General features: G+C 37.9%; 1 protein-coding gene across 8 annotated transcripts in view; it reads left to right on the top strand.

Annotated features, from left to right (window-relative positions):
• Positions 1-26320, top strand: part of RBMS1 (RNA binding motif single stranded interacting protein 1) — a 241227-nt gene that overhangs the window by 126805 nt on the left and 88102 nt on the right. For 6 of the 8 annotated variants that reach the window (XM_056110256.1, XM_056110253.1, XM_056110261.1 and 3 more), the window contains exon 2: positions 15312-15487. In XM_056110256.1, the coding sequence (XP_055966231.1) occupies positions 15312-15487 (176 nt within the window). The remainder of the gene's footprint in view (positions 1-15311; positions 15488-26320) is intronic. The other 2 variants (XM_056110254.1, XM_056110258.1) reach the window with 1 other exon arrangement.

Raw genomic sequence — 26320 nt, 5'->3', positions numbered from 1 at the left:
AGAATCTTTAGGGTTTACTAAGTATAGTATTGTATTGTCTGCAAATAGTGATAGTTTGACCTCTTCCTTTCCTTTCTGTATTCCCTTGATACCTTTCTCTTGCCTAACTGCAATGGCCAGGATCTCCAGTACTATATTGAATAGGAGTGGTGAAAGTGGGCAACCTTTTCTTGTCCCCGATCTTAGAGGGAAGGCTTTTAGATTTTCCCCATTGAGAATGATACTTGCCGTGGGCTTGTGGTAGATGACTTTGACTATATTGAACAAAGTTCCTTCAATGCCCTGTTTTGCTGAGAGTTTTCTTCATAAATGGGTGCTGAATCTTGTCAAATGCTTTCTCTGTGTCTATTGGTATGATCATATGGTTTTTATCTTTTCCTTTGTTGATATGATGGATTATGTTGATCGATTTCCAAATGTTAAACCATCCTTGCATCCCTGGGATGAATCCTACTTGGTGATGGTGTATGATCTTTTTGATGAGTTGTTGGATCCTATTCGCTAATAGTTTGTTGAGGATCTTTGCATCTGTGTACATTAGGGATATCAGCTTGTAATTCTCTTTCTTTGTGGTATCTCTGCTTTTGTATCAGGGTGATATTTGTTTCATAGAAACTGTCTGGAAATGTTTTTGATATTTCAATTTTGTGGAAAAGCTTAAAGAGGATTGAGAGTAAGTCCTCTTTAAAGATTTGAAAAAATTCACTAGTGAATCCATCTGGGCAGGACTTTTGTGCTTGAGACTTTATTAACATTTCAGTTTCCTTGATGGTGATAGGTCTGTTCAGGTATTCCAGGTCTTCTTGGTTCAGCCTTGGGAGTCTGTAGGAGTCTAGGAATTTATTCGTTTCCTTGGGATTTTGATGTTCCGTGGCATAAAGCTTCTAAAAATACTACTCCCTGAGGATCCTTTGAATTTCAGTAGTTTCTGTTGTAATGACCCCCTTTTCAATTCTGATTTGGTTTATTAGGGTTTTCTCTCTCCCTTTCTTTGTGAGTTTTGCTAGAGGCTTATCGATCTTGTATATTTTCTCAAAGAACCAGCTCTTGGTTTCATTGATCTTTCAAATTGTTTTTTTGGTTTACATCTCTTTAATCTCTGCTCTGAGTTTTATTACTTCCTTCCTCCTGTTCAGATTGGACTCCTTTTATTGGTCATTCTCCAAACTCTTAAGCTGTGAGGTTAGGTTACTTATGTGGACTCGCTCCTCCTTCCTGAGGAATACTTGTAGAGCTATAAACTTTCCTCTTAACACAGCTTTTGCTGTGTCCCATAAGTTTGGATAACTCATCCAGCATTTATTTTTTAAGGGAAAGGTAAAAGATAATATTTTGGGTACATTGCATATAGTAGAGGGGAATAACTATTTAACTTTTTCCCCTCAGTTTTAATACATCTGTATTACTTTGTATATAAACATATTAGATTTCGCCCCCCCCCATACCTTGTACCTCTCTAAGTCACAGAGAGAAAGACAAAAAGAAACAAAAAGTCATTATGTTTTGTGTCTCAGAGGCCACTATTTCCTTCATCCTGTTTACTTACACACACAAACATATAAATACAAACACATATATACACACACAGAAAGAGAGAGAGTGAGGAATATACAGATATATATAGTAGGGACACTAATTATCCATATTGTGTCAGATATAAGCTGCTGGGGTTTACCACGAGACAAACAATTGTAAACATTAAAAATTTTTATAAACTCAAATTATTCTTGTTGGTGTCTTCATTTGGCTGTAACGAATCATAACACTGATAGAAAGCATGATTTATTATTATGTAAAAATTTCATATCATTGTTCAGTTTCCTGAAACAAGTAATGCTTTTTCTCTAAGGGCTACTTTGTAGAACCTATAATAGTACAGCACATTCATTACCATGTTATTTTGCATTAAAAAATTAACTTAAACTCATAATTTTTCTAACTTTAATGATTAGTTAATCACTTTACAATACTTTAAGGCAGTATTATTTAATATGAAGTAAGTATATTTTTAAAATGGTAATTTCTCTCTGGGGGACTTTGCAGTCTCAGCAAGAATTTTTACTTACAAGAAGCACTAGTAGAAGATACAAACTGTACTGTCATAGACTTTTAAAAACAGCTGGAAGGAAGTTGTCAGCTCTGGAATTTGGACTTCATGGGGGTGAGGCAGGAAATTCAGAGCATTGCAGAAGTGCTCTAAACTGTCATGATTAAGGTAATGCTATTCTTCTGCTAAGAAGTTTTCTCATTTTCTTTTGAATAAAAAGGAAGAAAATATCATTCTTCCTTCATAAGGCTCTGTGTTGAGGAAGAAAAAGGTGTGGATGTGAACCATCCTCTTTGGGGTGAGAAAAACAGGTAGAGAAAAACACTTTACTCCAGCATTCCAGATCCAGAAGAAGAACTGATTTCATACCTGAAGTTGAGCAGGATTGTATTTTAATCTAATAACTGGTTATTTGGGGGTGTAATTTGCTTATTGTTTTGAATTATTTTTTAAGGTGGCTTTTTGAGCTATAGCATGGTTTTTCTGTAGTGGGCAATTAAGCACAATGTGAAATGCAAGTGTCCATACAGATTCCACATGTATAGCTTATATATTTATAAAATTTTCCCATAATCATCTGTGACTAAATAGGGAATTGGTGCATTTCCTAAGTGGCGTGGGGAAGCATTCCAGATGACTGCTCTTGCAGCTGCACGATGCAGCTGTGGAAGTCTTCCTCCTCCTCAGAGGCTGACTGTTTAACCTCTTGTTCCATTTATTTGGCTGTTTGGTCAGCTATCATACCCAAGAGCCTGCCAGGATTCAATCATGATATGTCATAGATTAGTGGTTTTCAATTATGAGCCTTAGACTAGGGCTAGTCTTCAAAAAATTTCTGCTGGTCTTTGCAAAATTAAAAGTTACATATCTTTCAATAGTTTTCAACCACCAGTCTGTACACTGGTACTGTTCCAGACATGTAAAACGTCTGAAATTCAGTTCCTTTCTTCAGAGATTCTATCAGACCTATAGCATTTAAGAGTTGGAAGAGAGCTTAGAAAGCACACTGTCTAGCCCTGTCATGCTTTAGGTAGTGAGGAATTGAAGTGCCTAGAGATGACATTATAGAGACTGTGCAAGGTAGCATATAAATCCAGGTAGTTTATTTTTTTTTAACACAGTGACTTTTCATTCCTATAAACCTTTTCATTGACGAGAGGGTGAAGAATTAGTCTAACTTGAATTTCCTACAAATTCTCTTTTGTATATAGAGATTGAAACCCCCCTTTCTCCCAATGGGACTGACTGCACAGTGGTCTGTGGCTTCACACTCTTGTTGTCTTGGTTCCTAGGCTGTCTTACAACTTTCCTAGTCCTGTCTCTTCCCAGACATCAGCTTGGCCCAGCAAATTCTCTGAATCAATCATGGGGTCTCTTATCACCTACCTTCATGACCAATGACCCAGCCTTTATTGGCTCCTTCATTTTTCTTCCCACCCATTTCAGGGCTACTATTCTTTTCATCCTAGTGTCTCACTGAATATTTAGTTCACCCAGACATCTAGCCCTTTTGTGAAGCTTTCTATCCTAGATCTTTTCACCTGTGTTCTTCCCTGGGATAATCACATATGATTTTAAAAATACGTCATTAGACAAGGTGTATTTTAGGGTGGATAAGGCCAAAACATCACCGTTTGAAGGTTTATCTTCCTAATCGATGTGTTTTCTAGTAGGAAACTAAGCCCTTCTCTTTCTTGGTCATCTGTTTTTCTGTTGAACAACTGAAATTGAATTCTTTCAGTATATCATCTACAAGTTAGTTTTGTTTGTTTCTTAGACATACATTTTACAGAACTTTTAGGTTTACATTTAGAGAGAAAGGTACACAGATAGATTTCCCATATATTCCTTTCCTCACATGTGTCTTATCAATTCAATTCTGCACATCTCCACATCATTGCTTTTTTTTTTTTTTTAGCCAAAGGTGAACCTACATTAACACACAGTTACCCAGACTGTTATGATTTACTTGGACAAAAGTAGCACTATTATCATATCCCATTGAGCACGGTTACTGCTCTTTAATTTTTCTGTGCTTTGCATATCCATCCATTCTTTCCCAAACCTCTGGCAATGACTCATCTTTTTCAAACTATCTTCATAAGAATGTCATGGATTTGGAATTATAGCTTATAGCCATTTTCAATTTGGTGTTTTCACTTAGCAGTATGCACTTAACATTTTTGTTATTTTTTTACTTTTTTAGGGGGTGTTTTCGGTTTGATGAATAATATATTATTGTGGGTGTGAGGAGTGCCACTTATATTAACCCATTCACTTACTGAAGGACATCATAGTTACTTTCAAGTTATAATAGCAGTTATGAATCATGGTTCTGTAGACTTTTTTGTGGATATGTTTTTAATTCTTTTGGGAAAATATCAGTGAGCACAATTGCCGAGGTTTTATATTTTTGGGGGGTAAGGAATATATGTTTATTTTTTCAAAAATGTTCCAAACTGGCTGTACCACTTTTGAATTCCCAAAGCAATATCTAAGAGTTCTTTTATTTCAAATTCTCATTTGTATTTGATGCCAGTGTTTCATATTTCGGCCATTATAATAAGCATGTTTATCTCATCTTTATTTTGGGGCCACAGCCAGTTGTGCTCAGGGCTTAACTTTGAGCTCGAGGATCACTCGGGCAGCATTCCAGGGACTATCTGTGGTGTCAGGGATTGAACCCAGGTTGGTTGAATGTAGTGCCTTACCTGTTGTTCTCTCTTAAGTCCCTCTCACTTTTGCTTTAATTTGCATTTCTTTGAGGACATAAGACTTGAGGTATCTTTTCATGTGCTTTATTTTTTATTTTTTGATTTGTTCATATCTTTTGTTCACCTTTTAGTGGGTTTTCTTACTATTCTATGATTTTTTTTTGCAAAGTTTTTTTTTATCATGTGTTTTGCAAATATTTTTCAGTGTGTTTTTTATTGCCATGCAGGATAGATCTTTTTGTGGTTTTTACTTTTAAAAAAATTTTATTGAATCACCATGAGATACACAGTTACAAAGTTGTTCATGATTGTTATTCAGTCATACAATATTTCAACATCTGTCCCTTTAGTATTTTACATTTCCCACTACCATGTCCCCAGTTTCCCTCCCATCCCCACCCTCATCCCAAGCTGCTTTTATGGTAGCACTTTTCTTCTGTCTCTCTCTCTGTCTCTCTGTCTCTCTCTCTCCTCTCCCCACCCCCTTTTCTGATCCCTCCTCTCTCCCTCCCTCTGTTCTTTTCATATTATGTTTTTCACAACATGTATTGAAAGGTTTGTCCCTTAACCTAATTTCGGCACTCAGTTCTTGTCTGAGTTATCATTTCCAATTATTGTTGTCATAGTGATCCTCTCTCTTTCCTAACTGACCCCTTTCCCTACCACTTGTAGAAAGCTTCCATCTGTGGAGCAGTCCTCCTGGCCCTTGTTTCTACTGTCCTTGGGTAGTAGTATCATGTGTGTGGGTTTTGTTTTATATCCCACAAATGAGTGCAACAATTCTATCTGTTCCTCTCCCTCTGACTCATTTTGTTGAATATGATACTCTCCATGTCCATCCATATATAAGTGAATTTCATGACTTCATTTATTCTGGTGGCTGTGTAGTATTCCTTTGTGTAGATGTACCATAGTTTCTTTATTCAATTGTCTGTTCTTGGGCTCTCAGGTTATTTCCAGATTCTGGCTATTGTGAATTATGCTACAATGAACATAAAAACGCAGATGGCATTTCTGCTGTGTGTTTTGAGTCCCTGAGTTATATCCCAAAAGTGTGTTGCTGGGTCATATGAAAGTTCAATTTTAAGTTTTTTGAGGAATGCCCATATTTTTCAATAAGACTTGACCAGTCAGCTTTCCCACCAGCAGTGAATGAGAGTCCCTTTCTCCCTGCATCTACACTAGGACTGGTTATTCTTGTGTTTTTTTCTTTTTGATGTGTGCCAGACTCTGGTGTGAGATGATATCTTTCATTGTTGTATTGCTTTGCATCTCCTTCATTATTAGCTATGTAGAGAATTTTTTCATGTACCTTTTGGCCATTTTCATTTTTCTTTGAGGAAGTTTCTCTTTATTTCTTTTTACAATTTTTTATGGGGTTGGATTTTTTTTCTTGTAAAATTCTACGAGTGCCTTATATACCTTTGATATTAATCCCTTATCAGAAGATTATTGGGTAAATGATTTTTCCCATTCCATGGGTTATCTTTATATCTTGATCACCTTTTCTTTTAAGGTGCAAAATCTTCTCAGTTTAATATAGTTCTTTTTCAAAAAATTTTTGCTTCTATTTGCTTGTTCAGTGGTATCTCATCTTTGAAGATATCTTTAGCATCAGTGTCATGGAGGATCCTATCTACACTTTCATTCATGTATTTTATGGACTCAGGTCTAATATTGAGGTCTTTCATTAATTTTGATCTGACTTTTGTTCCTGGCATTAGAGAGAGGTCTGAGGACAAGAAATCCCCCTTGAATAGCTAAAGCAATCTTGGGGAAAAGAAGATGGGAGGTATCACCTTTCACAACTTTCAAACTGTTATACAAAGTAGTAGTTACTAAAACTGCATGGTATTGGAATAAAGACAGACCTGCAGATCAGTGGAATAGGGTTGGGTATCCTGACAGCAACCCTCAAGTATATGATCACTCTTTGATACAGGAGCAAGAAATATGAAATGGAGCAAGGAAAGTTTCAACAACAAGTGGTGCTAGGAAAGCCGGGCAGCTACATGCAAAAAAGTGGATGCTGTACAATTCTTAAATATGACCACTGAAGTCCATCTTCTCAACAGTTTTATGGATTATGTCTTTGGTGTTGTCTCGAAAAAATTCACCTTTGATGACTAAACCCAGTATAATCTATGTTTTCTTTTATCTTTTAGGAGTTCAGTAAATTTTTAGTTTACATTTAGGTCTATGGTTCACTTTGAATTAATTTTGGTGAAATGGTTTAGGTCTGTATATGTATTTAATTCTTTATTTTTTAGTTGAGCTAATGTTGGTTTACAAGACAGTGTTTTAGGGATGTAATTTCACATCTTTTTAAAGTTTAATACATTATGCCCATTACCAAAGTGCCACTTTCCCTCCCCTGCAGTCTGTGAAGCCCCTCCTACCTCTGTCTACTCCTCTGCCTTTGGTATCCTTAGTCCTGAGGTTGGAGTCTAAGAGGTTGTTTTTGTTCGTCTTTCTCTATCCCCTTGCTTTTCTTAGTATCTGACATTAGTGAGATTTTCTGATATCTTCCTCCTGATTTATTTTGCTTAATGCCGGGATCAACTCTGCCTTTTCATTCATGATGTTGCAGAAGTCAGGATTTCATCCTGAGTAGAGTTTGTGTGTGTGTGTGTGTGTGTGTGTGTGTGTGTGAGAGAGAGAGAGAGAGAGAGAGAGAGAGAGAGAGAGAGAGAGAGAGAGAGTGAGAGAGCGCTCTCCTGTTCTGTCATCAGAAAGGTTTCAGTTTTGGTTTGTTTTGCACACAAGTTTTAGTTGAAAAGACTACCTTTGTTCTGTTATATTTGTCCCTTTGCTAAAAATTAGTTGATTCCATTGGGTAGGTTATGTTTTTAATTCTTTATCCACCTTTATAAATGCAATTACAAAATTTATAGGGGATAAAAGAAGCACACAAATTCTTTGTGTATTTCTTGGTTTCAATTTTTTAGTGGACAGTTTGGTGGTCATTGGCATTCTTGGGAGACCTATTAGAGAAAGCATGAAATTGGAGTGTGGACTGATTTGCATGCTACAGAAACATCTTTATTTAAAACAAAATTTGAGTTCTAAGGAATCAAGCTTCTTGGTAGGAGTCTTTTTGTTTGTTTGTTTGTTTGTTTGTTTGTTTGGGGCCAAGTCTGGCAGTGCTCAGGTAATATTTGTCTTTACTCAGGAATCACTCCTTGTGGTGCTCAGGGAACTATATGGGATGCTGGTCATTGAACAGGAGTCAGTCGCATGCACAGCAAGCACTCTACCTACTGTTCTACCTCTCCAGCCCTTTTGTAGCATCTTGAAGAAGCAAAATTTTATTTCAGAAATTAGATTGCATCTAAGTTCTGTTTTCTACCATGGATTTTTAAAATTAAACTTAAAAAAAATCCCCTTCCTATCCATTTGGTTTTTGTTATGGTGACTAGGGGAAACACAGTGCTTTACAGAGCTCTATCAGAGTTGCACACTGAGTTTTGGTGTCTGCACATATGCTCATGACGACTGACACTCTCATTTGTGTTCATACATTCTGATTGTAGTGCTCACTGGGGTCCCTAAAGTGCTCAAACATGGGCTTGCATAGGGGTCACATTCTGGTCATGATGCTTGTACATTTTTTAGTTGGAAAACACAACACACTTAGCTGTGCACCTGATATTACACACTCTGCTGTGACTTTGGGATCCCCAGTAGTGGAGTGCTGGAAATTGTTCAAGGCACTGTTGGGCATCACTGTGTTATCAGGCTATAACTTCACACTTGCAGGAGCTTTCTAGGCTTGTTCTATCATGTATTTTCAGCATCTACTTTGTTTTTTAAGATTTTGGGTCAAACCTATTGATACCTGAGCCTTACTCTTAGGTCTGTATTCAGGAATTACTCCTGGTGGGGTTCCGGGGACTAGATGGAGTGGTGGGGAGCAAATCTGGGTCAGCTGTGTGCAAGACAAGTACCCTCCTTGCTGTATTATTGCTCCAGCCCTGCCAGACTTTGTCTCTCTCTCTCTACCATGACCTCTGCCTGAAAAAGCTTGTTGAAGCTGATTTAATTTTAAATATTCCCTTTTATTCAAGTTGTGTCTCTTTTTTTCTCTCTCAATGTCGGAGGCGGAGGTTTAGGCCACACCCAGCTGACTATTCCTGACTCTGTGCTCAGGGATCGCTTCTGATGCTTTTCAGGGGGACCATATGTGGTACCAGGAATCAAACCAGACTTGCATGCAAGGCAAGAGCTTTACCCCTGTATTGTCTATATGGCCCCCGTTTCTTCTCACTTCTTTTTCATTCGTCTCCATCTCTTCAGTCAGCGATACTGTATCCAACAGATATTTATTACTTAGTATGAAAAAAAACAGTCTAAACATAGACTTTACATCAAGAAATTTCTATTTAACAATTACAGTTTTACCTGCAAGAATCAGCTTTGACAAATATCTTGGAGAATATTAATGTGAAGTCCACTTTCAGTTTGTTTTTATTTTTAACTTTTATTTAAATAGCTAATATGTCAAACTGGCTCTCTATCCTTTGATAGATTCATTCCAGTTTTTTTTTTTTAAAAAGGAATAACTCTGGCTCACTTTCATCATCCAAGAGGAAATAAGGTTTATTTCCAAACCAGAGATAGTAATGATAAAAGAAAAGTAAAGAACCAGTGCATTACCAATTACCTGTGTGATTTTAGATTGCATATCCTAGGAGCAAATAGGATGAATTGATAGTTGCCCATTTGCCCTGTTTCCCATATTGTGTACCAGTAAATAGGGGTGCTGTTGTTCTTCATCAATATGGGTGCTGTTCTGTAACATCCCGGCCTCACCCAGAAGACATCTGTTTCCTGCCCAGTTTCTCCTCTCTCTCTAATTCAGTCCCCACTTCTTAGCTATGTGTACTTTCCCATCTTCTCCTCGGAGCTTTATCTTTCTCAGCTCCTATTCTAGCCCTCTTTGAGGCACTCAGATGTCTAGAAGAAAACAAAGAAAATATCCTAATTGTGGTGAAATTGCCCCATTTGGATGTTTTCCCCTCCTTCCTCAGATAATTCCCTTAAATTATTGAATTTCTTTAAAATCTTGAAAGCTTATAAAGAGGAACCAGCACATGGAATTAGTGTTGTGTACACTTTTACAGCATTCTCAATTCATGCCAGGCCTGATAATTCTATTTCCAGATGAAAGTAATAATGTTCTGTAACTTCTATGCTTTCAGTAGCAATGGCAATGATTATTTTGCCTCTGGACAGAGGTAAGAGTTGATCTCTTAAGCCTCCTTGCTGCGTGTGTGTGTGTGTGTGTGTGTGTGTGTGTGTGTATTCGTGTGCACGCGTGTGTGTATAGGGCAAAAAAGAGTAGGAGGGATGATTTATAGATACTTTAATCTGTAAGGAATGATAACAGTAGAGAAGATGTAATGGTAACTAAAGTTTTCTTTTCTTTTCTTTCAAAAAATTTTAAGTGCTCTAATAAGGGGAGTTTGAAGGAGAACTGCTTCAGTAAGAATAGAGAGCATTATTTTTTAGCCTCTCACGATTAGGAAGGAAATGACATAATTTATAGTGACAGGTCTTAATGTCTTTGTAGAATAGAAATCTAAAACAGTGTACATGACTGCTAATATATTTAGTTCACACATGATTAATTATGCTCTTAAAAATAAAAGACCTTTAGACTTATATTCATGAGAGTATATTTAGTGTAGCATTGGTATAGATAGTATGATAGAGAAGCAAATAATTACCTGTGCCAGTGGCTGATTATCTTGTATTTTAGTTTAGAGGGCAGTAAGACTTCCTGGCAGGATGAGGGCATCAGAACTGCCTACACAGGAAGACTTCACTGAGTGCTAGCCACACAGGAAGTCCTCCTGATTGCTGACAGACATCTTCCTGTTGGTGTCCACACCCACTTCTGTAGGCAGCTTACGGGGTCTGCTAATACAACCACCTACTTAATCACCAGCTTAGTTTTTTCTGTTAACTTTATATGCGTTTTAATATGAGAGAAATGTTATCATGGAAATAAAATTAGCTTATTTTTCCCTACCTTTGAGGTGACAGCCTGTTCACTTGACTTAAAGCACTGAAAACTGGGCCACAGAAGACTGAGATAGGATATTAGGTTCTTGTGGGATGGATAAGCACTGAACTATAGCCACCCTATTCCGTAATTAAGTGGAATTCTTGTAAATTAGCTATAAGCTTTATCCAAGGTGTAAAGTGCCTTTACAAATCCTAGAGAAGCTTAGGAGTATTGAGTGACAAAATGTAAAAGGACCACCAGTGATAACAATGCAGTTTGGCAATATAGCTTCCCTTTGTAATAAACTTTTTATTGTTTTAAGTTTATTATATGTACCATGAGACACATATAGTACAGGGTGACTTAGTTGCATTGGTCAGAGTCTGAAGTTGTAGTTAAAGATGTGTCAGTGTTGCATTCCAATCTGGGAGTGAGTTTTATTCTTGACTGGTTAGGGTAAGCTTATGGAAATGCTAACTTGATGTGCAGCTGGGATATACTATAGCCCTAATAGTTTGAATAAAGCTTTTGTCATATAAAAAAAAACTGATAAAATATAATTGGAAATCCAAACTTTTGGATGCTATTTTTTAAAGATAAAAGCTGTGTAATCTTTAAATTAATTAAAGCTCTCTTTGGGGGTCAGAGATATAGTACATGGGCTATGGTGCTTGTCTTGCATGCGACCAATCTGGGTTCAATTCCCAGCATAAGTTTGCCTGACCACCACTAGAAGTGATCCCTGAGCACAGAGCCAAAGAATAAGTATTGAGAATTGCTGGTGAGGTCAAAGCTACAATAAATAAATAAGAAAGGTATCTTTGGCTTCTCTTAAAAATGTAAGTAGCAAGGACAATGAGATAGTATAGTGGTTAGAGTGCATGTCTTGCTTGCATCTGACCCAATTTTAATTCCTGGCATCACATTTCTCAATGTGCCCATGGTATTTCCACTTGCAACCCTGCTCAGAACCTAAGCAGCCTAGTATCCTTGCACCTTGCATTGAACTGATTGCCTTGGTTGGCTCAGTATTGCCAGTGTTCAATGCCCACCCACCCCCTCACACCCCATTCAAATATTTGTCTATCTAGCCACCAGTGGTAGTGTCTCATTTCAGAGAAGCTCGAGTATTAATTAATTGCAGGAAGTAAGAGCATACAAAAATGAATGAATACAAATAGCTCTTTGGGATATATACAGTGTTTTGGCTTACCTCATAGAGGTTTGTTTGAGGGCTCTGACTTTGTTACCAGCAGATCTGGTTCAAATTCTGACCCCGCCAACTATTACATTTATGAGTTTGATATGTTAGTAATCTCTCTTAAGGGTCACTTTCCTAATCTATAAATGACACACTGATGTATCTGTCTTGTAAGTAAAATAAGTCACAAAAAGCATTTGACAGACTGGCACAATGGTCTCTAATCAATTCTGAGTATATACTAGTAAAACAGCTTTATTATTTGGATTTTCTTTGAATGTGTCCAACCTTAATCAGGATTTAAATTTTAATTTCAACAAGTTACCCCCCACCAAGGGTCACTTTCCTAATCTATAAAATGACACACTGATGTATCTGTCTTGTTAAGTAAAATAAGTCATTAAAAAGCACTTGAGGGACTAGAGTGATAGCATAACTGGTAGGGCGTTGGCCTTGCACGCAGCTGACCCAGGTTCGGTTCCCAGCATCCCATATGGTCCCCCGGGCACCGCCAGGAGTCATTCCTGAGTGCAGAGCCAGGAGTAACCCCTGAGCATTGCCGGGTGTGACCCAAAAAGCAAAAAAAAAAAAAAAAAAGCACTTGACAGATTGGCACAATGATCTCTAATCAATTCTGAGTATATACTAGTAAAACAGCTTTATTATTTGGATTTTCTTTGAATGTGTCCAACCTTAATCAGGATTTAGATATTAATTTCAACCAGTCTCTCCCCCCCCCCCAAAAAGCCAATCTTCAGTCAAAGATGTTCTGCAGCAGAACATGGAAAAAATGACAGCCTAAAATGATTGAGTGCATCTCCCTTTGAGATATTTTTGTGTCTCTGCAGCTACTTCTGAGAAACAGTTGTTTCAATTTGGAAGTGAAGTTACTGCTCATAGTATTTACCAGAGGCCGTTATTCCTGTTGGGGTGGGTGTATCTGGGAGCCCCCCTTTACATACCTGGTTTCACAGTGCGAAAAGATTTTTACCCTGGCCTCCACAGGGCAACAGAAGCGGTAGCATGCTCTATGTGTTCCTTAAACACGCAGGACCTATTGCACGCAGCTGGTTTGTCGAAAACAGATTCTCAGGCATTAATTAAAGCTGATCTGGGGCTATAGAGGGGGGAGTGGGAATTCTCGTCTTGTCTAACTTTGACTTCAGCACCAAGATCATTGCATAATCAACAGCTTGAAACAAGGAGACAAGTGTGTTTGTTACTTCCCATCCCTTCTAGGTTTGTTTGTGCATCTGTTACAGGACTATATCCATAAATGCTCTGGTTGCTAGGTGGTGCTGGTATAAAAGCCAGGGCCTTACTTCCCTTTGAACCACACTCTGAGCCTCGCAGCCCCTCTGTTCTTCAGTGAGAGAAGAAGTAGAAGAGGCCAGATGTATATTAGTCATTGTATTGAGTGACTTCGAAGAAGAAACAACGGCCTTTGTGTGATATCACTGAGGCTCTAAAATCCCACCTGTGGCAGAGCACGGGACAGAAAAGGGATCAAACCTGTTCTTAGATTTACATCTGGAAAGTAGATTCATGCCTTGGAAAAACCCAGGGATGAGAGAAAAGATTTGTGTTTCAATTTCTTATTAAGAGCCTAAATCAAATAGATTTGATAGGCTATGATCTCAGTTAGGTTCATCTTATCTTTGATTAAGCAGTAGGGATGTTCCTGGTTCAAGTTAAGCTTTCATTTTTAACAGACTGTTGTTAACCCTCCTTCCTGCTTCTATCTAAAAGAGCATCTCTTGAGATAAAGTGATGTTTGATCACAGCTTGACTAAGCCAGGTGCCTTGGGCAGTAAGAACCTGCAGAATATAATAGGTGAAGAAAGAGCTGCATGTCTTAATTTGTGAAGATCCCAGTGGACAGGGATACATGGCTTTGGAGTGGACATTGGTAGAAAACAGCGTAGAGCCCACATATTTCTATTGTTTAGTTGAAATTTGCTTAAGACAAGATAAACAAATTTACATTTATTGCAAATGGTATCTGCTTTTTGACCCTTTCAAAGTGTAATTACGTCTAAGATATGCCTGATTTCATTATTTGCGGAAATTGGGGATCAAATTGCAAGGGACTGTGAAGATGATTCAGTGGGTTAAAGTGCTTATTTACAAGCTCAAGGCCTCAAGTTTGACTTCACTGCCACCCAAAAGCACTGAGGTGGTCTTGACAACCCTGCTTTGGGGATCCCCAATATAAGAAAGGGCCCAGAGACAGCTCACTGGCTTAGGATATGCCCAGAGCAAGCATGAGGACTTAGTCATGAGCTTGGTTCAGGTGCTGTGTCATACAGTGAGGTAATTTTGATCTCTTCAGGGTAGGGCGTCTCTAGTAAGGGGAAAAAAGACTAGGAAAAGTCAAACTGCAAGATTTGAAATGTTTGTGGAATATGTAGTGACTTTCTCATTTTATAATTTCCATCATCTAATATGAGCGATGTTCCTGGGTAATTCTATTTATGACTCGAGGGGAAGAAATGCTCATGCACTCTGAGCATGCTTGGGGTTGTGCTCCCTTGAATCTCAAAGCAAACCACAAGCTTCCCCCAGAAGGGACATGGGTTTCTTTCCATTCGTTTACAGTGAATTACCTGGTGTGAGTATAATTTCAGACATCTTTGCTAGGTAGCTGCCACACCAAGCCCAGGATTGCAGGTTGTAGAAGTTATGTTGGTTACTGGGAGGCCCAGGAAGGTTTCCAGCTACTCCACCATTCTCACAAGGGTAACATTTCACAAGGTTAGCCAGAGCACACGGCAGCCTGCCTGTGAATCCTGTCCAGATGTCTCAATGAAACTGGTGCGTGTCTTATTGGTGAAATCTTCCTTATTTGAACTTTTTGATTGAAATCTTAAATCTGTTCATGTTAGTCATCTAATAAAATTATCAGCTAATTTCAACCAAATGTTCTTCAGAATTTAAAAACCTTTTTAAATCTAGTGATTTCTAAATTATTGTATATTAAAATTACATCACGTAGCTTCATGCAAGTTCATTTTCAGGTACCTTCAACTATGAATAAACTACTCTCACATAAATGTAGTTATCTTTATGGTACAGCATAGTAAGCTTTCTACTGAGCAAAACCCTATTATTCCATGTTGCAAGAACGACTTTTTTCATAGAATGAATAGATCTTTTGTAAAGGTGTGTGTGTATACACACACACACACACACACACACACACTCACAAATATATATAAAATCAGCTTGACATAATCTGCATTTATATCTCGGTAGCTTTATTTTTTCTTGGAGATTATACAGCCTACAGCATCCGTCCAGCACTCTGATGTTCTGATGTTCTCCATCTTTGTTTTCCAGCAGTCTCTGGTCCCAGCCCACCCCATGGCCCCGCCCAGCCCCAGCACCACCAGCAGTAATAACAACAGTAGCAGCAGTAGCAACTCAGGATGGGATCAACTAAGCAAAACGAACCTCTATATCCGAGGACTGCCTCCCAACACCACAGACCAGGACCTGGTGAAGCTGTGTCAACCGTAAGTTGCAGCTCTTCTCTTTAGCTGCTAAATATTTTCTTAATCATATTACAGGGTGATATTAATGGAGAGGATAGCAATACAATGAGTGATAGGGTTTCCAAGTGTTAATTTCTCAGATACTTTTTTCAGGGACAATAACATTAACAGAATTACTACATGACAAAATTAATTGAAGCTTTTTCTAAGTAGACATTGACTGTTGACTTAATGAGGTACAAAATTTATAAAGTACTTTGAAATTGATGGCTAGGTTATTTTGAGAAGTGCTTATTTTTGTGGAAGCACCTCAAGGCTAGGGATTTGGAGAGATGATGCATTATGCTATATAACAAGAGAAACTTTATCTGTCAGCATTTGAGGAACATAGTTATTTTCAAGCCTTTTCCTAACTGTGTATAAAGCTCTTAAATTCCAGCTGGGTGATAGTAAACTGTCCACCCAGCACCTGTAGTTTTATAGACTGGGTTGTCCACTCTCATCTATTTGGGAACAGCAGCTAACTTTCCACTCTTTCTGAGTTTTGTGAATAATGAGTGCATGTGCATAAAGGTTCAAAGTAAATACAAATTTTGTCAGTAAGGTGACTAGAATCTGATTGGTAGATGGTAGTTTGCTGCAGTGACATTAGCCATTATGTAAGAAACAATAAACTAAGAGGACAGAAACAGCTTCATTATGTAAAGACAAAAAAACTCTAATTACTTTGAGCTATAAAAACCTACCCATATAACATCTTTTATTCATACGAAGACAATAATGGTCTCTTTCAAAAGGACTTTTTACTTAACTGGAAGAAGCTGTCAACTGGAAAATGGCTCCTATTCCCTGAAAAATTATTCTTGTTGGTAAACATCTGATTCATAGCATCTTATTTCTGTTGTCCTGGTAAGAGTAAGATTAATTTTATTATTTTAAAAATGGTAGGTTTGTTCTTTTGCAGTATTTCCAAACAGGCCCTTCCCCAAGGGGATAGTGATATATAAAAGAGAGGGAATGACAGGAGGCATTGAAGAATGTTCTCAAGGCCACTGCTCTTGGCACTGTCCCTGTACCTGTACCATGTTACTATTTTCAATTAGCACCATTGGACTTTGCAGCTCTTTGCTTAGCAATGAATAATGTTCTGTGCTCAGGATTGCTCTGAAAGCAAGTCTGACACTTGAAGTTTTACATGACTGGCCAGAATCATGGGGAACTTTGCCAGGCACACCCTGCCCTGAAGCAGCTGTTCAAGACCACAAATAGGCCTTTGCTATCTTGTCTGCTGTTCGCCTTTACTGGCATCTTCTTGCTTTTGCAGCATAATTACAGGTAGGCTGAGTTCCATAAAGTCAAAGGAACTAAAAATATAACTTGGTAGGAAAAAGAAAAATGAAGCTCTTCTCAAATTCTTGAGGTGTAAAAGAATGGAAGAGGACTGACTACAGAAAGAAAAATGGCATTGTGTAAAATGCTGATAAATTAAGAAACCAGACCACAAAATAACTGAGTAATGTGGTATTTCATATATAGTAAATATATATTTGAAAAATTAAGCCAGTGATTTATTGGCCTAACTAATATACCAGTTGCAGAAGGAGAGCATTTTTATCATTTTCCCCTGGAAAATTCATACCTGCTTCATTGTTGGTCTCTTTGGTGTATGTGGATTTTCTCAAGGTATGTAAACACTGCTGTCTTTGCTGCTATCAATAACACCAATAAAAGCCACTTTTTCTCCCTCCTATTATTTGCAAAAGCTCAGGCTTGATATTTAGGTCTGATGATAGTTTTCCTGATATATGTTTTTTAATGACAAGACTGCAGTAATCGAGAACTCTTTCATTATCAGCTGAAATCTTCATCTCATTTAACAGAGACTGTCTACTAAGTAGATTTGATTGGTTGATTATTTTATGTCCCAAAATGCAGGGGAAAAAAGGAGGTGGGGAGAAGGCATTCCTGTTCTGGATTTAATTGCTGCCAATAAATAATAGCTAGTGACTTGAAAATAACAAGAAACTTAGGAGAAACGAACTCAGCCTAGAGCTTAAAAAGTTTAGTGGACATAATTAAGAGGCTTTTAGAAGAGTATCTGAAATCACTCAGGAAAAAAATGGGAGTGAATGTCTTTTGCTCTAAGAAAACAATTTCTAAAACACCACATTTATTGCAATGAAAATATCACTCTAATTATACCTTGACCTAATGATGACTAATTGTAAGAAAGACCACAATTAAAACAAATAATTTGCATCCTAAGGGACTTGGCTATGATAAAGTGGTAGGTCAAAGAAAGATTTGGTAAGCTATCTAAGAATGTTTATAGTAGCCATACAGTTTTCCATACAGACTGGGGATGGAGTTAAAGTCAGAGACAGAAGAAGATTGTGAAAATTTGGAAAAGAAGGCAAAAAATATTCTGGGGAAGTGTATAAAGGAGGAGACTATAAAGATATTACTGTGTTGGAAAAAAATGAGTGAAACAGTAACCTTACTTCAAGTCACATAGCTAAGTGTTTGGGGCCTCATAATGGTAACCTGCTTAGATGGAAGCATCTTTATATAAGAATGACAGCAGTACAGATGATTAACATGGAAATGGTGGTATTAGGTGATGAGACTGAAAGTAGATACATTTTCTAAAAACATTTAATCAAAAATAGATGATCCACAGTAATTTCCTTCCATGTTGGTTCCATGTGTAGGAAAGCTTGTTGTATCTTTTTTTTCTCCTATGTCTAGAAAGTTACCTCTCAGATGAGTATATCAGTGTATCAGTTAACCAACAATTCTGGATTATAAAACATTAGTTAATAGAAAGAATTAACCTATTGTCTCTAGGCATTTAGACATTTTGTATTTTCTCTCTTTTTTAAAACCAAGCCCAAAACTTTCTTTGACTGTACTACTATTTTATTTCTCTCATTCAACTTTTCAGTTGAATTTTTTAGATAAGTTGAGGAGGATTATTGCCACTTCTGTTTTCTAGCCATCTCTGCCTTTTGCATTTTGCCTTCAGAGTCTAAGACTTCCTTGATTTTTTCATCTCTGTTTTCTGCTGCTTTTCTGTTGCCTACCTTCCCCCTCCTCTTGACTCTCTTTGATTTCCGTTTTCTTAGCTTGTTCTTCTGTAGTTCTGTCTTCTCACAAGCTTATTATTCTCCACTGTTTCCAACTTTCTGCAGATTTCCTACTTGACCATTTTACTATGCCTTTATATTCAACATTATCTCATTCCTTTCATTCAACACTTGGCTACTTCATCTTCATTTCAAAGAATTTCCCATCATTTTATATAGGGCAATATGCATTTAATATAAATATGGAATTAAACTAGCTTACAATATTATTATATGTTAAGATATTTTAACATTTTTTTCTGATTGTAATCATCAGTATATTTCCATTTCTTATCATTTGTTTTCTATATTCTCAGTATACTACAATTCTTGAAATGGCAATGCATGAAAACAAGACAATTCAGCAGAGGAAGATAGAGACATAAGCAGTCAGCCATAATTAAGATAGAATAAATATAGTCAGTGTGTTGTTCTCAGAAAATTCAGAGAAGTGCTTGGTGCTAGGGGTTTGATAGCTTACAGAATAAGATTTCATATGCAGTAGAATCAATAGTGTTTTACAGACGTGAGAGGAAGTGTAAGTGTGCTTCTGTATTTTAAGAAGGCATGAAAAACACACCTCAGTGTCTAGCTGTTGTTCAGCAGTTAACTCTTATCCTGGGTTCCTGATAAGCAGAGAAGTAAGTTGGGTGCAGTTTATGGAAATATTTCCGCATCTTTAAAATATCTCCCTAAACTAAAAACTACTCTTGAAAACATTTTTTAAAGCCTAGAAGTTTGTAGTTTACTCTTTAGTTATTTTTCCACATTAGTAAAGACATTAGCCCTTAGAATAGAAGAGAAACTATTAATTTTGTTGGTGTGCTTTTTTTCCTCTCTCTTTCTCTCTCTGAGTGATCTGAGTGGTAATTCTGATGGAAGTAGGAAGTCTGGTTTGGAGGAGAGAGGCTAATGGCTAGAAAGGATGGAATCTAATCCAGAGCTGTGAAAGGAATGGGAATAGAAGGCATGATGACTGCCAAGGGGCTATCCTAGAGATAGAACACCGGAACTCAGGCATGAGTGACAATGAGGTTTTAGCTCTGAATAAAGGGAAGGCTTCATTGTGTTAACTGAGAGAGGTCATGGAGAAGATTTTGCCTCTTGCTGGTATATCTTCAAACTTCATATCTTCTGTATTCCTCAGACATGGCCATGTTTTTCATTTATTTCTGAAGCCCCTCTCAGAGAGCCCGGCAAGCTACCGAGAGTATTCGATATGCTAGACACAGTAACAACAAAGTCTCCAATGGAGATGTTACTGGGCCCGCTCGAGCAAATCGACGATCAACGGGAGGGCCTTTACCTTTACCTTTACCTGAAGCCCATGGAAAGGACACTGTGCACTAATGCTTTTATGATGCTACTAGTTTATTTGAACATGGATTTTGAAAAAATAATTTAAATTCTAAAATGTAAAAATATTAATGAGAGAAGTTATCAGGAAAAATGAGCTTTAAAAAGTATATTGAGGTATTGTGATTTATAGTACTGTTAATGGTAATTTCATTACATGCATCATTCCAACACCGCACTCATCACCAAGGTACCATTTCCCTCCACCAAGGTCCCAAAGGCCTTCTGAAATTCGAGGTAAATATGAAAATTTTGGTGTTTATGGAAACCACATAAATGAGAGGACAGTAAGTTCAAAGCAAAACAGTGATCCTGTGATGAAGTAGAAAATTTATTCTACTCAAAAGAGATCTTTCAACTTGGAGAGAATTTAAAGCTTAGTGAGCCAAGATCATTCAGGTATTCCCAACTCAATCTAAGAAGTATGCACACACTGTAAGTAACTAAAATTATTTTGGAAAACAAACATGGAAAATATGCATACATACATGCACACTCTCTGTGGATTTTGCACTAAAATACATAGCTGTATAGATCTGAAAGACTAGAGATTTCATTGAGTGTCACTGAGTTTTACAAACTTAAGCTCATTGATGGTTGGGTTAATGAAACTGATAGAAATGGTCTGCCTTTAAGTGTAATTTATTCTTTATGTGTTATCTTTTGGGCAAGTTGAGGTGTGATTGGGTCTAGATGGTGGTAGTGAATATAATGGTGGTATAGTGAAGTATAACCAACAGTTTTGGAGTCAGAGTGTTAGTACAGCTGGCAGGGCACTTGCCATGCATGTGGCTGACCTGGCTCCACCTCCCCCTCCCCCCCCCAAGTAGTTCCCCATTCCTTCCAGGTATAATTTCTGAGCAAAGAGCCAGAAGTAATCCCTGAACACTGCTGGGTGTGGCCAAAAAAAAAAAAAAACCCAAAAAGACCCATGATTTTTTTTTTTCTTCTGCTATCAATTAACCATTATCTCAAATAAGTGCAGTTTGAAAATGGTGTATCAAAGCCATTTGAGTTCTTAGGGTTTTTTTAAATTTGCATTTTACAAGGACAGTGAAAACTATTTCTATACATTTTTCTTTCGCAGATTCCTTTGAAATGATAAGAAAAAGAGAAATTAACAGAAATGTAAAGAATTAAAAAAAAGTTTTCTCACTGTGTGCCTTAAAAAGTAGTTTTCTTTATTGAGTGACACAAAGCACTGTAGCAGTGTCCTCCCGTTGTTCATCGATTTGTCCGAGCGGGCCCAGTAACGTCTCCATTGTGACAATTGTTACAGTTTTTGGCATATCGAATACATCACGGGGAGTTTACCAGGCTTTGCTGTTGGGGCGAGATACTCTCCGTAGCTTCCCGGGCTCTCCGAGAGGGGCAGAGCAATCAAACCTGGCTCCGCCGGACCTGCCTCTTGCAAGGCAAATGCCCTATCACTGTATCTCTCCAGCCCAAGTAAAAAATAAAATTCAATATACTAAGTAGGGCCGGAGCGATAGCACAGCGGGTAGGGCGTTCGCTTTACAAGCGGCCAACATGGCCGACCCGAGTTCGATTCCTCCGCCCCTCTCGGGGAGCCCGGCAAGCTACCGAGAGTATTCGATATGCCAGACACAGTAACAACAAAGTCTCCAATGGAGACGTTACTGGGCCCGCTCGAGCAAATCGACGATCAACGGGAGGGCCTTTACCTTTACCTTTACCTTTTACTAAGTAAAAAATATATCTTATGCACACGAGGGGAAGGGATGCGACGATGATGATGTGTTGTTCGGTTGTCCGCGTTTGGTGCTCTCAAGCCGCTGTGTATGGACCGGATGGGGATGGCTCCTCCTTTGTGCTCGGCTTCTGTGCATGCCTCTGTGCTCTCTTCTGTCTGTCTCTCTATTTCTGACTCTGTCTCTGTAGTCTCTCCTCTGGTCTCTTCCGATCTCTCTCTCTCTCTCTCTCTCTCTGGAGCCTTTCTGCTTCTCTCTCTGGAGCCCCTCGCTCTGGATTCTGACTCTGCCCCCGAGTGACATAAAATCCTCCCCAAAAGTGAAACTGAGTTAAGATGATGATTTTTCCAAATTTAAACATAGAAAGGTCATTTTCATTTTACTATTGCACAGGTACTTGCCAGATTTTATTTCTATTACAATAAAGTTTCTTCAAGTTCCAGATGTTTTTGTTTTATAGAGTACCTAGTTTGTATACTCTAAAGTTTCTTCATTGATCTAGAAGATCCTCAGTACCTGATATAGTAATGACAAGTTTCTGGGACTTGAATTCTCTAGGATGAGCATGATCATAGCAAGAAACTGTGAGAGAAAAGCGTGAGCCTATGATGCGAAATATCTTTTTCCATATTGTTTTTATCCTTTCAATAAGTCTTTCAATCAACTAAGGAAATGTTGAATGACTGATTATGTCATCCTATGCATTGTTGTTTTCTTTGGGGGGCCACACCCAGTGGTGGTATGGGTTTACTTTGCTCTGTGCTCAGGGATTCCGGGCCACACTAAAGGGACCATATGCTGTGCTGGAGATTTAACTGGAATTGGCCATATACAAGACAAGTCCTTATCCCCTGTACTATCTCTTTTACCACAGTATTGAACTTATTATTGATGGTACGCCTATTAGTTCTGTATTGTCTGAGAATAAACCATAGGGCACTGGAGATAGTGCACCATACATACATTGTTTTTTTTTTTCCTAGAAGCAAAAGTCAGAGCAGATTTGAGAGTCCAGGAGCAGTCAAGTAACTAAATATTCACCCTAATCATTTTCGCATTAAAAGCCACATAGTTAATTTTCTTATTTATGCTACTTGTTTCATTTTCCTTCTTAATAGGAAAGAATTCTTGCACTTTAAGAAATAGTAATGCACACTAGGTTTTGGACGTACCAAAATAAAGTCTTAAGACTTTCAGAAATCCCAAAATTTTATAAAAATAATTTTAGCATAGAAAAAATCTCCACAAATAATAATTTCCCACTGGAGCACCAGTCTACTCTTTCTTTATTACTATTATTATTATTTTTGCTCGTTTTATATTTGTACTTTTATCTTTAGAACTATCATCTCCAGTTTTCTTTTAGGAGTGAACACTTATTAAAAACTAACACAGTATTCAGTTCTTCCTTTAGACTCCTCCTATACAATTATAACAAAACTTCCTTTAAATATGGAAACTGTGTGATTGTCTACGTTCCTTTACAGAATATGTGCCTGATTTTCATATCTCAAAGAGTACCCACAAATCAAATACATGCTGCAGAAAATTAAAAATGACTCTAGGTCTGGGACTTTGCCTGTTATGAGAAGATGAATTCTTAAATATTAGTTACTACCAAATGCCAATCTTATGTGCTTGTAGTATGGGAAAAAATTTGGTTCTGCATATAGAATCTCGGGATGAGCATGGACATGTAAAGATTTAGCCAACTCTCCCTATTGTGAGCTGATCTATTTTTTTCCTTTTCCCAAGCTTGATAAAAAGTCTTTTCCTATGTATCACCCAAACATTGCACAAGTTGTTGGCAAACCAGTTTTAATACCAATGTTGGCAGAATTTGGGGGCCAGCTCTGAGAATAATGCCCACAATAGAAATTCCTTTAACGCATCCTCTCTTTTATGAGTACAGATGAAATTTAATTTTTGTCCCAACATGGCCGACCCGAGTTCGATTCCTCCGCCCCTCTCGGAGAGCCCGGCAAGCTACCGAGAGTATTCCATATGCCAGACACAGTAACAACAAAGTCTCCAATGGAGACGTTACTGGGCCCGCTCGAGCAAATCGACGATCAACGGGAGGGCCTTTACCTTTACCTTTTATATTCCTTGATAGGAACCTTAGATTTCTATAATAACAACAAGGATTTGTTGAACCCAAGGGATGAAGGGGATGTAGTGTTATCTGGGAAAAAAATCTCAATATCTTTATTTGGCAAGTGTTTAGTTTACCTCAGAAATTCCTCATTGAATTATAATGAGTGTTAAATTTACAGCTTCTCACTTCAACTTTTTCTATTTCCATTTCATAATAAATATATATTTAAATATCCTGTATATTGAAAACACTTAACTAATGCTAACAGCTAACCTTGGGGAAGCCCTCAGTATGTGCCAGTGGCTGAACCAAATGTTTTTATTTAATCCTAGAACAATTATGTAAGTAGTATTGTTCTCCTTATATTAATGATGGCGTTACTAGAGGTTTCTTTTACTCCTCTCTCAGGATAATGCATCTGATAATGGTAACACTGGGCTGGAGCTCAGACAGTCTGACTCCATCCAGAGCCCTTGCTCAGCCACTGTGCCTGATCCTTGCTTACTCTGAATGCCAGCTCAGAATCTTCATCCTCTTCTCAAAGTATACTCCTCTTCCCCTATGACCCAGAAAGAGACATTTAGCTAATGAGAAGGTTAACAAGATTTTGTTAGCCAAGTCAACTTTTCTTAAGTCCACTTAATAGCCAATAGAATCAGAAGATTCTGGTAAAAGCAGAAAGATCGTATAGGAACTCTTCTCTGCTGACATCACACAAAGTAAAATCCCTTTTAATGGAGCTAATTGTTTGAAACTTGTTAGCCTCTAGGTCCCAGCTCCCCAAGATTTCTTGCACAGTGTACAGTATTTGTCATTTGCTAGCTGTCTTGAAGAACTTGTTTATATGAAAAGAAGAGTTCTTCTCAGGGATCACCAACAAGTCCAGACCACATACTTTAGAATATGTGTATACTATCACTGTCACTGTCACTGTTCTCCCGTTGTTCATCGATTTGCTTGAGCAGGCCCAGTAACATCTCCATTGTGACAATTGTTACTGTGTTTGCCATATCGAATACGTCACAGGTAGCTTGCCAGGCTTTGCCTTGCGGGCGAGATACTCTCAGTAGCTTGCCAGGCTCTCCAGGGGGGGCGGAGGAATTGAACTTCGGTTGGCCAAGTTGACTGCTTGCAATGCAAACACCCTACCCTCTGTGCTATCGCTCCAGCTATAACAGTATGATTTTACTGTGAGTGTAAATCTGATTAAAGCATAAAGCCCAGGCTGCTTTTGAGGAGAAATGAAATGCCTTTGCTTTTACCACCTACTGAACAAGGTAAGTCACACACATCTCTTACTCTCAAGGAGGCTTATGTCTTATATAGGAATTAAACTTCACACATCCTGTAATTCAAATTGTGATGTGTCATGCAATGTAGAGAAAGTGCTACAGAAGTATATCATGGTATAGGGAGTGATTGCTTGTGATTGCAAGCATCAGGGGGAACCTGACGTTAACGTTAGAAAGTATCTTCAGAGAAGGCTGAGCCACTCAGACACTGGGTTGAAGACAGGGTCAGCTGCCTGCCTGGTTTTCACAAGGACCTAATTGTAGAATTTTAATGCTAGAAGATGGCTTATACTTCCCTATGAGAGTAGGGGATATGCACTGCCTGAAGATTTGACCTTGATGGAATGTTTAAAAGAGGGTGGGTCCCCAAAGAGGAAGATGATTCAAAGATGAGTGTAATATTTTGAGTCTGGGAAACTGGAAGTTTTGTGCTATTAACAGATACACAGGGATCAGGAGGAAGAGCTTATTTTTATTTCTGCCTGGAAATTCTCTTCTACGGATGCTTTTCAAATTGGTGCCTGTTTACTTAATGAGTTTGTGTATTTTTGGTGTGACTGTCAAAAATAAAGAAATAATATATCCATTCCACACCAGTGAATCTTTCAATGCAGGAGAGAGACTAGTAATTAAACATGTTTGTCAGCTGGAATACTGTATCTTAGAAACTTCACTTGGTATCATCCTTAAGGTCAATAAGAAGATCTAAACATGTAATTATTTTCTTAAAATTTTATGGTTCATTGTTAGGAATTTCAGCTTTTCAAAAAGTCACCATTATTTTTTAGTAAAATGCTTTGCAAGTTCCTTGATAGGATCATTTGGCTTCAGACAGGAGACTTTTGAGAAGAGATTTTGTAAGAGAGCCATGGGACTGAGTGGGAGGAGAAGAGGATGAGTTTCCCTAAATGGGATATCTAGAATTAGCAAGGAAGTACACTCACAACACAAACAACCGGCCAAGTTCCTGACTCCACCAAGGGACGCATACTTGTTCTCCCACAGGCCGTCTGTGTACCCACTGACCTGGCCATACCTGGTTTTCATTTGTCAAATTTGCCAGGATCACCTGTCACCCTCATTTTCTTCTTATTCCATAATATCTTCCTACTTCTTAGTTTAAAATGATGGTATCACATGTATAAAAAAAGCTATTTTTGTCCATCTTTATGTGCACAATTTTATATTTCAAAAGGCCTCCTTCTGATAGCATAAGTACTACTGTTTCTTTGAAGAAGAAGAGGCAGTTATTTGTGATCGTAGAGATAAAT

The sequence above is a fragment of the Sorex fumeus genome, unplaced genomic scaffold (genome assembly GCF_029834395.1).
Source record: "Sorex fumeus unplaced genomic scaffold, SorFum_2.1 ptg000009l, whole genome shotgun sequence".
Classification (NCBI taxonomy): domain Eukaryota; kingdom Metazoa; phylum Chordata; class Mammalia; order Eulipotyphla; family Soricidae; genus Sorex; species Sorex fumeus.
This window is presented reverse-complemented; position numbering and strand designations above follow the sequence as displayed.